Consider the following 15502-nt stretch of genomic DNA (forward strand, 5'->3'; position numbering starts at 1 on the left):
CAGCTGAATAAAAAAGGACTGAAGATCCTTTTGAATCTGATTTTAAAAAGTTTTCTTTTTCATTTACTTAATTGAGACGCAGCTGCTTCAATAACAGGCTGGCAGAAATTTAGCGAAAGCGAAGCTCCTGTTGTATTTGTTCTGTGTTTAATAAAGCTGCGTTCACAGTTAAATGAGAACGGAGATGGAATTAGACGAGAAGCACTGGGTCGGTTATATCACCAGACTGAGACTACTTGAACGCTGCCTCCGTGACGGTGCAGTCACTCCACTCCACGCCTCCTCTCACGGGGGAGGCCGGGGGAAGCTCCACGCGGGGAGACCGCCGTGTGCTCGCCGTCCTGAAAAGGAATGTGAGTCAACCTCGTAGTACACCTTCTAGTGAGTGGGCTTGACTCCAGCAGCACCGTGACTCCGGCGGAGAGGCAGCGGAGGACACTGTCTGGGTTACACAACAGAGTCACGGATTCATCCTGCAGGGGTTAAATCAGGCTCCCGCTCACACTCAACCGCAAAATAATGTGCTCTCCATCCGAGAGGATGACGATTCAAATGCATTTTAGACAAGGAAGGGCAACTTTGATCGCTGTGAGGGCCACAGAACGGCACTGTTTTTAACTGGATCCACCTCTAGTATCATGTGTTTGATCGAATAAAGAGCTCTCCACATGAAGCTTAAGTTGCTGAGTGAAGCAGACATTCCAGTATATTGACAATTTAATAGTCATCATTAAATGAGTGTTTTAATGATCCCTGCATTGATGTGTTCCTGCTCCAGCGTGATTTACTGAAGCCACCTTATTCTGGGGTGTCAAACATATGACTCATGGGCCATCGCCGGCCCACCTAAAGGTCCGTTCCTGCCTGAAGGCTGACCTTTAGAAGAGTAAAAATGACTCTGTCAATTAATATCATTATTGTCGATCTGTAATTTATTCAGTGGAGATTGAGCTGTTTTATCCTAACAGTAGATGGAGCTGCCTTGTTGCTGGGCGAATAGCATTAACATGAGAGAACGTGCATTAAAACGTGTGATTAAATCTGCAGTCTTACAGAAACACAGTGAACACATTATTTCAGATTTTTATCAAATAAAGATGCACATGTCTCTTGCAAATTTTATAAATAAAAGAACTGCAAATTCACAGCATGGTTTATGAACGTTCCACTGTATCATCCACCAGAAGAGAGCTTCATAAATGGCATTGTGCTGACAATATATTTGGTTGATTCTTTTAAATTTCTGCATATTTTTTTTCTTTTTTATGTACTTTGGTTTTTTACCCTTCGTTGCACTGAGAGAAGATAAAACATTTGGAGTAATGTATAGTAAAAACATGCAGGGCCACAATAACTGCAGTAAATAGAACGAGCCACTAGGTGGAGACATTGCTGCATTTTTTGGAATAAATCAAGTCAACAGGTTGTTTACAAAGTGAGTTCCTGTCAGGAAAATGCTCCTCTATCAGATCCTCAGCAGGATGTCACATTCAGTGAGTCTGAACTGCAGCATAAAGAGGTGAAGCTGAACTCCCGCTGACCTCTTCATACAGCGAGAAAGCTTCAAGCTTTCCCTGAGATTGTGGTTTTGTTTCTGCTTTTGTGGAAGCCGGTAACACAAAGAGGAAGGTAAAGGAGTTAAAAGAAAAGGGCAAAAAAGAGAAACAATCAAAACCCCACAGAGAGAAAGAAGACAAAGTGAGTTATATTAGTCAATTATGTTTGACACAGCACAAATTAAAAGACCAAGAAATAAAGTGGGTTTAGATAGGAGACACCTCACAGTGAAGATTTAAATCACTCCTAAATGAGCGTTTAAGAGTTATATTTTTTTTAATAGTTTTGTTGCTTTGTGATTGTTTACTTCAAAATGTGAAACTTTGCACACCCTTAACACAGCATGCATGGCGTCAAGTGAAACTGGATTAATTCACACCATTCATGTAATCAATGTCTGATGATCTGACCTGGCAGGCTGTCAACACTCAAACCTCTTTCACTTTCACGTTTGTGATGCAAGTGTTCTCTGTGGATTAATAGTAAGTGTAATAATAAACCCATAAAGATCATAAAAGTAACTTAAAACTAAAAATAAATAGACCTGAGAAAAGTGGTCTGAGCAACATTTTCAAACAATTTCATCAAATCATTTTTAACGAAGGACGTGTTAAAATAAGTGGTTGGACTCCACATATTCAACCTCATCAAACAATGATCCAAGTCTTCACAATTCTTGGATTTTACTCCCACTGCAGGTAGACAAAGCAGTGTTTATTTGCTGTGTACTGTCTCCCTGTAACAAAAGCCCAGTGTGCTCTAAAGGTCACATGATCAATTCTGCTCGAGTCTGCAGCTTTGTCTTGTGAGAATATCTTCTGTCATCGGGCCATATGATTACAGATCAATTCAACCTGAATTAAAGACAAAAAAACTCACAAGGTTCTTGCTCACTGAACTAATGTTCTTCACTGTAAAAGTGCCAAGATATGGCTATGTTGTATTTGTGACTTCATAAATAAAACTGAATTGGATTAAATTGAAATAAAATGGCCATACTCATTGTGTCTTCCTTCACCTATAGCCATGAGACTGATTTCAGCATGAACTGAATGAAGATAAATCTTCAGGGCTTTCTTGAGCTTCATTTAGTTTGACGTCTGATGATTGATGGACTGGAGAAAAACTGTATGTCTGGTTAAGAATTCCCAAGAATTTGTGTGACATACATGGAAACAGCAGTTAAATTCCACTTGTGTTAGAGTCACCGTCTCGCACCATTCATGCAACATATGCAAAGTACCAAATGAGAGTAAATCCACCTGAAACTGCCATGATTCCACATATTATTTCACATTATTGTATTGAATGGAGACAACCTTGAGAGCTCTGAGTTTTTGCACTGGAGCAACATAAAAACTATGATAGAAATGTTGACCCAGCCCTCCTTCATACCTTTCTTTCTACTGAGACCTGATTGAATAAACAGTCCGTGCCTCCTGCAGAGGAGTCGGAGCTCCTTCTCCACTCATGGCCCTCAGCTCAGAGCAGCTGAAATCCAACCCTCTGTCGGTATTAACAGTAGGAGCTGGTCAGACTGGAAACAAGATGTGTTTGAGGTCATAACATGAGTCTGGGTGCTTGGCCAGTCCACCGTCACCGGTCCTCAATGCCGCCTTTGTTCTCCTCCCCCATCAGACTGGTGATAAAGGCTTCAGTGGGACCCCCTCCCACTGCCTGTGAAATGAGCAACATGATACCCCAAACTATAGCAGCCCAGACGGGAAAACAGCAATTCTCTGACTTCTTCCTTCCTCAGTACCGTTTTGAAGCTGTTGAGGTGTTTGGGAAGTTTCAACATCAAATTCTGAATGGAGATGATCTGTTTCCTCCTAGACAGTCAGGAGTAATCATGTAAGGTCATTTATTGTTATTTGGAGTGTTACAACAAAGTGTTAAGTATGTTGGTCAGTACCAACTTATGGTTTTAAAATAGAATACAGAAAGGACAACAGTGTGAGAAGGATAGACTATGATCTGTCACATGCCTTTTATCCTCAGCTGATGATAAGTGGATGGAAAAAATTAATACATTTTGGTGGAGAAAAAAGTGCAATTTCATTCAAGCTGGATCAGTGTGTTAACCGAGCAAAATGCAAACAAACGCACAAATCTCACTCAGTACTCACAGTTTAAAACAAATAATTATCTAGGATCAGTAGCAAATGCGTTCTTGTTGCAAACAATGTAAACTGCACTCATTCAGTGACTGAGATGAGAAAAATAACACCATAGGAAAAAGTTTTAGACACAAGATTTGTAACAACAGGTTGAAAGTACAGCTGGACGTAACAATGAATGAAGACTTCCATTCATGACATAAGGTAAAATATTAGGGGGTGAATGTGTTTTGGGTATTTTGTGAGATGAAACGGCAGTGTGGACAGATTTACTCTGCTTTATATCAGATTACTATTGCAACAACGTATCATCAGTAGGGTAAAACTAACGCCGGTCTAATCCCAGCTCACGTTTCCTGTTAGCGGGTGAACAATCCAACGCTTGGTGAATTCTGCTTCACAATGATAGGAAGAGCTGACATCGATGGATTAAAAAGCGACGTCATTCATAGCATTTAATACATTTGTGCTGTTTTATCAAGCAAAAACATTGGAGCCTCCATTTCTGAAAAGTACCTTTTACTTGTGGGCAAAGGTGGTTAGTTATTGAAAACACTCAAAATGCTTCAGGTGTTGTATTGTATCGTTGTATGTAACTCTACTACAATGTGACCCAGAACACAGCAAAAAGCAACAACATCATTGCAAAGGTCACAACTTAGCAGTGATCGGACAAAGGGGCTTTGTTTCTGTGGGACAATATTTTTGACGGGCTACTTTGGTTATGGGACAGTTGAATGAACAGCTAAAGGCTCCTGCTACATGGTTATGATTCGTGTCATCTGTTTTCAGAAATCATAAACATTTGTCACCGTGTTGAAAGCTGCTGCGAGTATTCCATCAGAAAATATTGTCCTCCGGAAACAAAGCCTTTTCTTCTGACTGCAGCACACTAGATTTTGCCCCTGTATTGAAAAATGATTTCTCTGTCACAAGTATGAAGAAGGTCAACAATGCCCAAGCAAACAAGCTATTCTTTCTAGTTTCAGATACTTTGTTTGCTTATTATAAGATAATGTTAATGCTGAGGGTTTTTTTTAATTATTTTTTATGCTATGTAACGTCAATTTGTTGCTGACATCCACCTGCAGTGACTTAAACTATTTGGAGGTGATGGGTATCTGCAGTGGAAATGTATTTTTTATATGGAGTTTTGTGAATTTTTTTATGTTCATTTTGTTCAATATGTTCGATTTTTTAAAAAAAGTCGTTGCCTTTACATTTGTGAAATGGGCTTTTGTAATTCATAGATGGCGATCATTGCATGCTAGTTTGTATTGGCAGAATGCGCAACGAGATCCATGGGTCTTTGCGCAAATAACAGAGCAGCAGTGCCTGACATGCAGCGTCTTTATTGTTTTTTCTTCCCCCCGTGCATTTGGGTGTGGATGTACAGATTAAATGAATCAACACCAGAGACTCGGTGCTTCCCATGAACTCTCTTTATGAATAACTCCGGCGGCGGAGCTCAGGTTCGTGCGCCACTTCGCCCCCTCCGGCTGTAAACGGTTAACCGGACCGTCCGCGCGTGACGTCACGTTCCGGTTTGTGCCGCTTTGGGCCGCAGACGGTTTGAACCGCAGGACGAAGCGAAGTCGCCTCCGAAGCCCCGCAAACCCCCGCCAGCCGCCTCCCGCAACAAAAACCACCGCCGACGAGATGGGAAACTGTCAAGTAGGTGTTTCTTTCATTTCCACCGTCTGCTGAGATTCACGCGCGGACAGAAACGAAGGGAGCAGCAGCAGCTCTCACGGAGACTCACGGTTAAAGGTTAATTATAACCCGCACGCTCTTTAATATTAACCTCGGTTTATATACATGACAATTTACTACCGGCCTTATATATATATATTTAAAAAAAACACATTATCATGGAACAAAACTAAAGCAAATTCTGGCTTTACGCGCGCTCCACTCCATCGAGTGAAACGTTTATTACTGCGGTTACGCAGCGGATTGATAGTGAGCGGTGTTCCTTTAAGCGTGAGCGCATGACACCGTGTCTGGGTTTACGCAGCCGGGGAGGACCACTCCCCTGCTGCGGTATCCATCACGGACCCGTTACATGAGGGAGATCCAGCCAGGCGCACTGGCTGGAGGGGAGGGGGTTCTCCTGAGTTACAGCTTTAACTGAACCCGGTCACAAGTGAAAGTTCTGTCAGTAGTCAGTATACATGCTTAGAGTATCTACATTTAAAGGACGCTGTTTACTGGGTATACTTAATGCAGGTCTATAGATTTAACGATCTAAAATTACACTGTTATGTGTATTCGGATATGGGTGAATGTATTTAGGGCATGAAAAAATACTCCTGAAAGTACATATAGCCTACCTAAAGATATTCCATCCATGCGCTTTACCGCTTCTCACTTCACCATTTGGTTTTATATATGCTTGGTTTTTGGTTGTTTAATTTGATGAAACAATCACAACACTTTGCCATTATTTGCACATTCCTGTTGAAGAAAACATTGTTTCTTAAAAATGTAATTTGCTGATCACGTGAGCTTTAATTTAAAGTCAGATTATTGAAAACCTTTGCAGTTGAGATGACACCTGAACGATTCCATGAAAAATTAAGTTTTATAGCTCCTGTGAACTTTTTACATTGCAAATTCCTTTTTTATATCATGGGTGAAAGTAATGCGTTTCAAACACTCACATCATTGTAATTCAGTAGTAACTGTTATTTTTGTTTATTTTGGAAGTACATTATCTTAGTTGACTGACTTTCAAAGTCGTAAGTCACTTCTGAGTTTGTCCAAAGCCAGAACTACTATTCAAGCGTTTCATCTGCAGTTCTTATGCCAATAGCTTTATTGTGGAGCTGCTCAGCCATGCAGTGGTTTGCACTCTCACTCTCTTCCTGTTTGATTCCTGATTGATTTGCGCGCACGCGCGCGCGTGTGTGTTTGTACTTCCTGTACATGCTCTGGGTGCTAACATTTCCCTATATAACCTAAATACCTGTGAATGAGGTCAGTCGTGACTGCAGCGGTTGTGTGTTTCTCTGTTTGTCCTGTGGTGGACTGAAGACCTGACTGCAGCATAACCTGCCGTCAGACATCATCTGGAAGATGAATGGATGAAAGTCGTTCTCCTAACAAATAAAATCCCTCATTATCTCATTATTATACACATTTGTTTGTCATAATGCTTTTTTTTTTTGCTGAGAAAAGTACTTCATACATGGATTTTTATGCAGGTAAAATTAATCAGATGTCTTATTATTTATTAAGAAGTAACTAATTGTGAAGTTTCTGTGAAGAGTATTTTGTAGTTGTTTTTTTTTTAGGCGACATTGCATTTACTTTACTTTACTTACTGTAGTTTAATTAAATCCAAGCACCTCCACTGATGAGAAGTGCGTGCCGTTCACTCCTCCCGTTGCTGCTCGTAATGACACATCTTGATTGTGAGGACCCGCTGAGTCCCTTTCAGGGTCCAGTGTTCACTGTGTGAGCTGCTGGCATTCATGTGGGCCCCTCTAAGTTTGTTTAAAGACTCCAGGCCTGGAATTCCTGAATGTTTCCCCTCCCCCATCCGCCAGCTGCTCCCTGCGCCGCTATCATGAATCCCTGTTTAAACAGTGATCAGTGTGATATAATCACAGGCTGCGTGTCATGAGAAACTGTGCTTAACTCTGTAATTACAGTACATAACGGTCATATTCCTTCCCTTCAAGCCCACAGTGTTTCCCTACGAGGACTTTGATGTCGTCGCTGACATCAAGGCCATCCGCAAAGCCTGCAAAGGGTTTGGTACGTTGGAAATATCTTTGAAGAAAAAGAGCACTTGATAAGTTTAGTCATGTTCATAAACAGTAATGTTCTTATCTGTCTTGTTGTGTCTCTGCTCTCAGGAACTGACGAGCAGGCGATCATCGACATCCTGGCGAACCGCAGCTCATCGCAGCGCCAGGAAATTAAACAGGCCTACTTTGATAAGTATGACGACGTGAGTGTCGTTTCATCTCGTCGGGATGCTAAATGTGTCATAAAACCATATTTCCTCCATGTTTCTAACCTTGTATTATTCGTGGCAGGAGCTGGTGGATGTGCTGAAGAGCGAGCTGTCGGGAAACTTTGAGAAGGCCATCCTCGCCATGTTGGACCCGCCCGTCATCTACGCCGTGAAGGAGCTGAGGAGAGCCATGAAAGGAGCCGGCACGGACGAAGACGTGCTGGTGGAGATCCTCTGCACCGCCACCAACGCCGTAAGAAGAATCACTGACACAAACATTCACTTGGTTCTTTTTTTTTTTTCATCAATCTTTGTTTCTTCCTCTTCCCAACAGGATGTTCTGATGTTCAAGGAGTGCTACTTTCAGGGTAAGTCACAAAAATATCTAATCAAAGTGAATCAGCTCAGTGTGTCGCAACATTTCTCCTCACTAAAACCTTTGAACCTCTGAGAATGTCACTTCAGTGTGTTACAGTGGAGGGAACTGCAGTCATGCAGTGTTACCTCTGCTCTGATTCAGTGTAATGTACAGTCACACTGTGTTTGTCAGGCTCCATCCTGTTGTGACTTCCTGTTCACTGCAGAATTCCAGCATTAATAGGTGGAAATCTGTCCTCTTTTAACCTCCTTTTGAATGAAAAATAATCTAAATATGTTTTAAACAAAAAACCCTCTATATCAGCAAGAGTTAATTAAAAATATGAACGGAATTAAAATTTTGAGGAGAGCTGTAATTCAAAGAATTAGTTTCAGAAAAATGTTTTTGTAAATGCTCAATGGGAAATAGAAATGACTTTAGATTTATTCATCAGTTAAGCTGGACTTCCTGGAACCACTGTATGATTCAGAGTTTCATTTTTTATCTGTGTTCCTGGAAAGTGCATCGTGCATCAAAGACTGGTTGTCCTCAACCCAACTTTTAAATTTAAACAAAACTGAAACCTTGATCATTGCTCCGAACAGTAAGGTCCCCCAGATTAGAGCCCATCTTAGTTCTCTGGGTTCTTCTGTCAGACCCAGCCTCAGAAGCCTCGGGGTCATGTTTGATCAGGCCACTTCTCTGGAAGTTCAGACTCGTCAGCTGAACAAAAACTGTTTCGACCACTTGAGAAATAGCTCTAAGGTCAGAAGAATGTTGTCCAAGTCTGACCTGGATCTGATTGTTCCTGCTTCTATTTCATCACGTTCAGACTTTGGTAATTCTCTTTGGATTTCTTTTGACACAACTTTTCTTAACAAAATCCAAACTCTACAAAACTCTGCAGCCAGACTCCTGACAGGAACACCCACAACATCCATATTACCCCCATTCTAACCAGTCTTCATTGGTTTCCTGGGACTGACTTCAAAATTATACTTCTGACATTCTGAGCATTACGAGGGTCTCCAGTACATTACGGATTAGTTGTGCCTGTACTCGCCACAACGAACCCTTCGGTCTGCAGACCAGAAACTCCTGAAGGTACCAAAGACGAGGTGTAAACCTCGGGGAGACCGATCCTGTCAGGCTGTTGGCCTTGTCTCTCCGAATGGCTGAAGAGTAAAATATAAACTTGTTTTCTCATTGAACTAAAGTTTACTGCAGACAGCTGATTTAAGAAGAAAAAAAGATCAGATGGGTCAGTCTATGTTCATGAAAACATGATCAGAAAACATGTTTATGAAGTCAAATTGGCAATTTAACAATAACATTAATATTGAAAAGTAGTACAAAAAAACACACAAAAAACAAATTTAATCCTTACAGTACCTGAAATCTTGACGATATGGTTCTGAAGTCTGTTTTACTAAGAGGGAGGTTGATTTTTTCACTCATTGATCTTTCAAAACGTTTGCGTTCCATTCAGAGGGCAGCCGGTAGAGAACAGGCGATATGCAGGGACTGTTGGATCATTTCAAATAAAGCTGCCTTCTGCGTAAATGCCTCTGAGGACAGGATGTGGTCTTTTTACACAAACGTGCTGCTATACTGATGAGCCGATGGTATCAAAAGGCATGTCTTCTCTGTGTCCCTCCTCTAGTGCATGAACGTGATCTTGAAGCCGACATCGAGGGCGACACGAGCGGAGATGTAAGAAACCTCCTCACGGCTCTGCTGCAGGTAAGCCGCTCCAAATTTCTTCTCCACTCCTTGTAACTGAATTCCCTGAAATGGAGCTCCCCCTCTCTCTCTCTCTCTCTCTCTCTCTCTCTCCATGTGTGCAGCCAAGTCCTATAAACTCACTCACACACACACACACTCACTCACACACACTGGCCACAGGCCAGACAGCCTCTCATTAGTGAAGCAGAGTCCAGATCCAGTTGCTTGTCAGGCCAAAAGTCACGGTGCTGGTCCTCTTTCCAGGGGGGCAGAGATGAGAGCTACGAGGTGGACGAAGAGCTGGCTGAGCAAGATGCGACTGCCCTGTTCGAGGTGCCATTTCACTTCTCAATATGCGGCTAATTCCTTCTCATCTGGAACAGCAGTAACATTCGTGGTGTCCATGCAGGCTGGCGAGGGCCGCTTCGGGACCGACGAGTCCACCTTCAGCTACATCCTGGCCACCAGGAACTACCTGCAGCTCCAGGCCACCTTCAAGATATACGAGCAGGTAGACGTTTGGCTCCATATTGCTTATCAGGTTATCGGCTTCAGCTCATTTTCACTGTCTTTCACTAGAGGTCACTGCAGAGCAGGTAAAGAATGAAGCCTTCCAGGGACTCACTCTGACTTTTTCTCTTTGCAGCTCTCAGGAACTGAAATACTGGACGCCATTGAGAATGAAACCTCTGGAACGTTGAAGAAATGCTACATTGCTCTTGGTTAGTGAAGCAGAAAGTCCTGCACGTTAAAAAAAATAACTAACCCTGTGAACTCAATTAGTCAGTTTTCTTTCTTTCTTTCTTTCTTTCTTTCTTCAGTGAGGGCTGCCAAGAACCCGCAGCTCTACTTCGCCAGGCGTCTCAACGATGCGATGAAAGGAGCGGGCACCGATGAGGATACCCTGATTCGCATCATCGTGTGTCGCTCTGAGGTAAATAGATGGAAATGAATATTTAGGGTTTTGTTGGCAAAATTAAGACGTAAGGACAACCAAAGTGTAGATATGTGAAATGTGTTAAGATCTATCATTTAGAGAGATGATTTACCCTAAAGTCATTCTGCGTTAGTGTTATTTTGTCTGAATAACTGACTTTATTATAATGAGTTTGCATCAGTTTGTGCTCTGGACTGACATAAAAGTCATTAAGAATTAAAACATAAAAAGAAAAACAAGAAGTCATTTGTTAGCCTTTGAAAAACTCATGAATGCAATGTTGTGGCCTAACTTCAGTCGGTCTCTCCTCCAAATGTGCTTAAACTGAACATTATTTTACTGTTTCCTGTGAAACTAATAATTTATGGGGAAATTACTTGATGGGATATGAACTGTAGCGGTGTTCAGGCCTTACATTTCTTTTAATAATACAAAAATCTTTGATGACTTTTTCTTTCACTGGATATAAAATCTTGTCTTGTCTTGTCTTGTCTTGTGTTTGTCTGCAGTACGATTTGGAAACCATCAAGGACATGTACCTGGAGAAGTATGACGTGTCTCTGAAGGACGCTCTGAGGGACGAGTGCAGCGGAGACTTTAAACGTCTCCTTCTAGCCATCTGCCACTGAGAGTCAGGGCAGAAGTCGCCCGTCTAAAAAACTAACAGTACTCAGTCTCTCCGATTGAGCGGTATTATTTCGGGAGCAGGAGGGGGGTGAAGTCATGAAGTAATGTACTTTTAGGTGTCTTTTTCTTTACGTTTTCTTACAAACATTGACCGTAATTGTTCAAATCTGTGAGTCAGACTGTGCCTGTGTACTACTGCCTGTAACCTCTTTCTTACCACATTTACCAGCGTTGACATAGCGGTAAGTGATTTTTAACCACTATAGAAGAAAAGCACTCAGTATTCAACATTTTAACTGGAGCTAGTTTAAGTCACACTGATGCAGAGACACTCATCAGGTGTTTTTAATGATGTTCAAAGGGCCCATTTTGCATTTAGCCTGAACCAGACAGTAGTGTGTTGTTGCATTCCTTTAAGTATTGAAATTTACTGTATTTGATCATCACCCTCCGTGCGCCTGATCCAAACACTGTTGTACTTTACTGCTGTTATAACTAATGCAATCACTCCGTCTGCCTTGAATTTTATGTTTCTGAATGGAAAAACAAATGGAAGTTTGTGCTGAAGGAATATATGCTGAAGGATATGCAAGATTATATAAATATAACCTCTCCACAAATAAAATGATATATTTTATTAGCTGCTTTATTGAAGGAATGAAGCTATATATTGATTTACAGTACGTTGCCTTTTTTGAATTCTACATATATTGTCAGAAAAAAAACTTGAGAAATCCAAACACACTTCACCTTTTTACATTTTTTTTTAATTATATAATTTGAAACTAACAGAAATATGTTTAATTTATCACTTTATTTTAGTTTGCTGATTTATTCAGACAAGACCTTTTTTTTGCATCTCAGTAGTCTGATGTCTGAGTTCTTTGTGTGTCTAATGATGGCAGCTGGGACTTGTTATGCATTACGCCTTTTAAAGTGAAGTACAATGCTTAAAATCGTCACAACTGGGACATCTGTAGTTTTCCTCTTTGTAGCCAAAGAACTTTAGCGTAACTACTAAATAAAGTAACCAGTGTCGTCAGTGTGTTGCTTTGGTTTGTTGTTGAAATGTGTGACAGTATCCCTTTGGTTTTCCATGAGGCGTCTTCTGGGTTTAGATTTGACTGAAACTCAACAATGATTCTTCATTACCGCCACCTGCTGGACAGTCTGTGTATTATATCTACGTGAAACATGGTACTGCAAGTTATAAGTAATGACATTATAATAAATAATACTTTAAATTAACCACAATCACATTGGTAATAAATATACTCTACTGAACAAACACAGAACTCATCCTCACCTTTCTCAAACAGTTATTCAGATTATGTGAAAGAGGAAGTTTTATGATAAAAGCCAAAACAAGAGAAGACTGAAAGTAGAAATGTTAAGACTGAGTTCGCTAAAATTCTTGTTACTGACAAACTCACTTTTTCAAATCAAGTGAAATTTAAGTTAAATGAAGGCAAAAATACACAATGTAGATATGTCCAGGTTTGTGGTTCTAAGTTAAAATGTGGATGAGAAGACACTTGCAAAATTCACTTCAGTTTCCAAAAAGTTTAACTTCGGCAATGTGACCTTTGGGGGCAACTGAAAAACATGTTTTCAGATTGTGGAAAATAAGCAAAGCTATCGTGATGAAAAACTCATGTAGGAACAACATGCAAACAGTGAAAGATCAAACACAGTATAGTCATACACATGTGTACAAATATAACTTTACTTTGAATATATGAACATCACAAGATTTGACTCACTGTTTTCACAAATCACATTTTACATCATAATATCAATATAATGTAAAATATCAAAGATTTATTTTATGTATCATTTTACATTTTTCACGGTCATGGTCAAATGGTTCAAGTCAGCATGTTGCAGACTACTTCAGTCACTCTCCACAGTGAACAGAGTTTAGATTTGTGTCATTTGTGGTGATCACACCCTGAAGAAAACCAAGAGACATGATACTGTTTGGAAGGACAATATTGATAAAAATGGAAGTTATCTCTCGGGTTGTCTGTCCTGCATCCTCTATAAAGATATCCACAAAGATGATTAAGGAAATTAATTAAAACAACTTTAACTTTATTTGGAAAAATAAGCCACCCCCGCAACCCGGATAAGCGGTGGAAAATGGATGGATGGATGGATGGAAAAATAAGCACCATTATATGAATAAAAATGAAATGGCTTTAAACCTTTTTGATGAATTGTGAACAGATCTGGTTCTCATTACCTCCATTTGTCTTTAAAGGGATAGTTCGGGATTTTTGACATGAATCTGTATGGCATCCCCGTCAGTAGTGGTGTGCTAGAGTTGCCAACCGTTCCTTGAAAAACGGAATCGTTCCGTATTTGAATGTAAAAGTGTGCGTTCCGTATTGAGCTGAAAAGGAACGCACTTTGTTCCGCATTTTTGTGAGAGTCAAAACGTGAGCAATGGAACTTGCGCTTGTTTTTGAAAACTTACGGTAAATTGTTCACCGGCTCTCTGACGTTCTGTGACCAATGAGCTGACAAACATGGCTTGACAACACAGAATCACTCTTATCTCATTGGTCAAAAAAAAGACCGTTCCGAGTAGGCTTCAGCAGTTCATTGGCCAGTAGTCAGTTTCGTCACAGAGCGCATGGGAAGAAGTAAATCACAACATTAAAGCAGCGCAGCGTGGCTTCCATAGACACGTAAGTTTGTGCCGTTTCCATATCGGATATATCATTGATTTGTGTCTACTGCTGCAGACTGTGGTGTGTTTTCAGTTTAGAAACGGAACCTTGTTGGTTTTTCTGTTCAGAAGGTTTTTCAGTTTTGATTTTACACTTTTTTAGTTGAAAATAAAAAAAAGAACATGTTAAAATCCAGAAGAGACAGCAGCTGTTTGATGTTATTTTGCACATTTAGCAATAAATATAGAATAGGAATAGGAATAGAAGACTTCATTAATCTCACAGTGGAGAAATTTACAGGTGTATAGGCTCATAGAACCCACAGCGGGGTGCAAAAGTAATGAATGGTGCAATAATTAACAAGTTATAGTGCAAATCATACTAGGATTGACAATAGAAGCTAAAGACAATGAAGATCTAACTGTATGTACAACCTGAATCTTAAAAATATAACAGGAAATATATAATATATACAATATATACAATACAATATGCAATATATATGCAATATATAACTATACAGTATGATATATAATATATACAATATGTTTTAGCGGAGTGAATGGATAATAAAGTGTCGCTGAATTTCTGAAAGGGGGGGGTGCAGGATATTATAATGTCCAGAATTATTGCACATATTCTACACAGTAGAATTGTACAGTCTGACAGCGGTGGGGATGAGAGACCTGTGATATCACTCGTTCCTGCACTGAGGGCGTCTCAGTCTCCTCTGAAGGAGCTGCTGAGCTGCTCTACCGTCCGGAGCAGTGGCTGAGAGCTGCTGTCCATGATGGATGATAACTGTCTCACTGTAGGCCTCAAATACAAACTGATCATGAGTTATTGCAATCTTGCTACTGTAGGTGTAATGCAGTAGCCTAATGTGTTTTTATAGTCTGTAATAGGAAGAAACTGTGGCAAAATGCTGTTATATATGTGTTTTTGACCCCCCAAAACCCAGTTTTTTTTTCAGCTGCCCACGAGAGGCGTCCCTTATTTCAATCTCTGGGAGTTGGCAACCCTATGGTGTGCATTCACACAGACTTACCCCTGACAGCGTCCAGTGAGCGGAGATCCTGTCCGGTTTTGGTCCAGACGAAAGTAGTCCGGCAAATTTGCTGGGGTCACCAAAATAAAGCATTTTTCTTCTCAAACCAATATGTGTTCGAAAGAGTGATATTGCATCACAAACCGTTGTCGACGAAAAAGTCAGACCTCGTAAATGCTTGGCACTATTTTCTCTACCTTCATATCACTCGGAGATGTGAGATGTGGAGATGCGCGGAGATGCCACAACAGCTAGAGCTAGAGCTAGCTAGCTCTTTACTAGCTGTAAACAAAGTGAAACCAGCATGACTGCCAGCTGGAGGCGGCGCGGATGTTTGGATATTTGCTGTTGCTTTAACTATTTGGAGGTAATATATGTCTGCAGTGTCAATGTAAATTTTTGATATTGCTGTGTGATATTGTCATTATTGTTTATGCTCTATTTTTTTTAATTTGTTCAATATGTAAAAAAAATAAACAAGAAGAAATGGC

At 40.5% G+C, this 15502-nt stretch overlaps 2 protein-coding genes across 2 annotated transcripts in view; both read left to right on the forward strand.

Annotated features, from left to right (window-relative positions):
- Nucleotides 1-15502, forward strand: part of LOC115394103 (zinc finger protein 45-like) — a 1173573-nt gene that overhangs the window by 1043617 nt on the left and 114454 nt on the right. The gene's annotated exons all lie outside the window — the stretch shown is intronic.
- Nucleotides 5222-11831, forward strand: anxa13 (annexin A13). Its single transcript, XM_030099376.1, has 11 exons — nt 5222-5351; nt 7364-7439; nt 7541-7635; nt 7724-7894; nt 7976-8009; nt 9663-9742; nt 9989-10057; nt 10134-10235; nt 10371-10446; nt 10546-10658; nt 11171-11831. The coding sequence occupies exons 1-11, from the start codon at nt 5337-5339 to the stop codon at nt 11288-11290; spliced, it is 951 nt and encodes a 316-aa protein (XP_029955236.1). The 5' UTR covers nt 5222-5336; the 3' UTR covers nt 11291-11831.

This window comes from Salarias fasciatus, chromosome 9 (assembly GCF_902148845.1).
Source record: "Salarias fasciatus chromosome 9, fSalaFa1.1, whole genome shotgun sequence".
In the NCBI taxonomy this organism is placed as follows: domain Eukaryota; kingdom Metazoa; phylum Chordata; class Actinopteri; order Blenniiformes; family Blenniidae; genus Salarias; species Salarias fasciatus.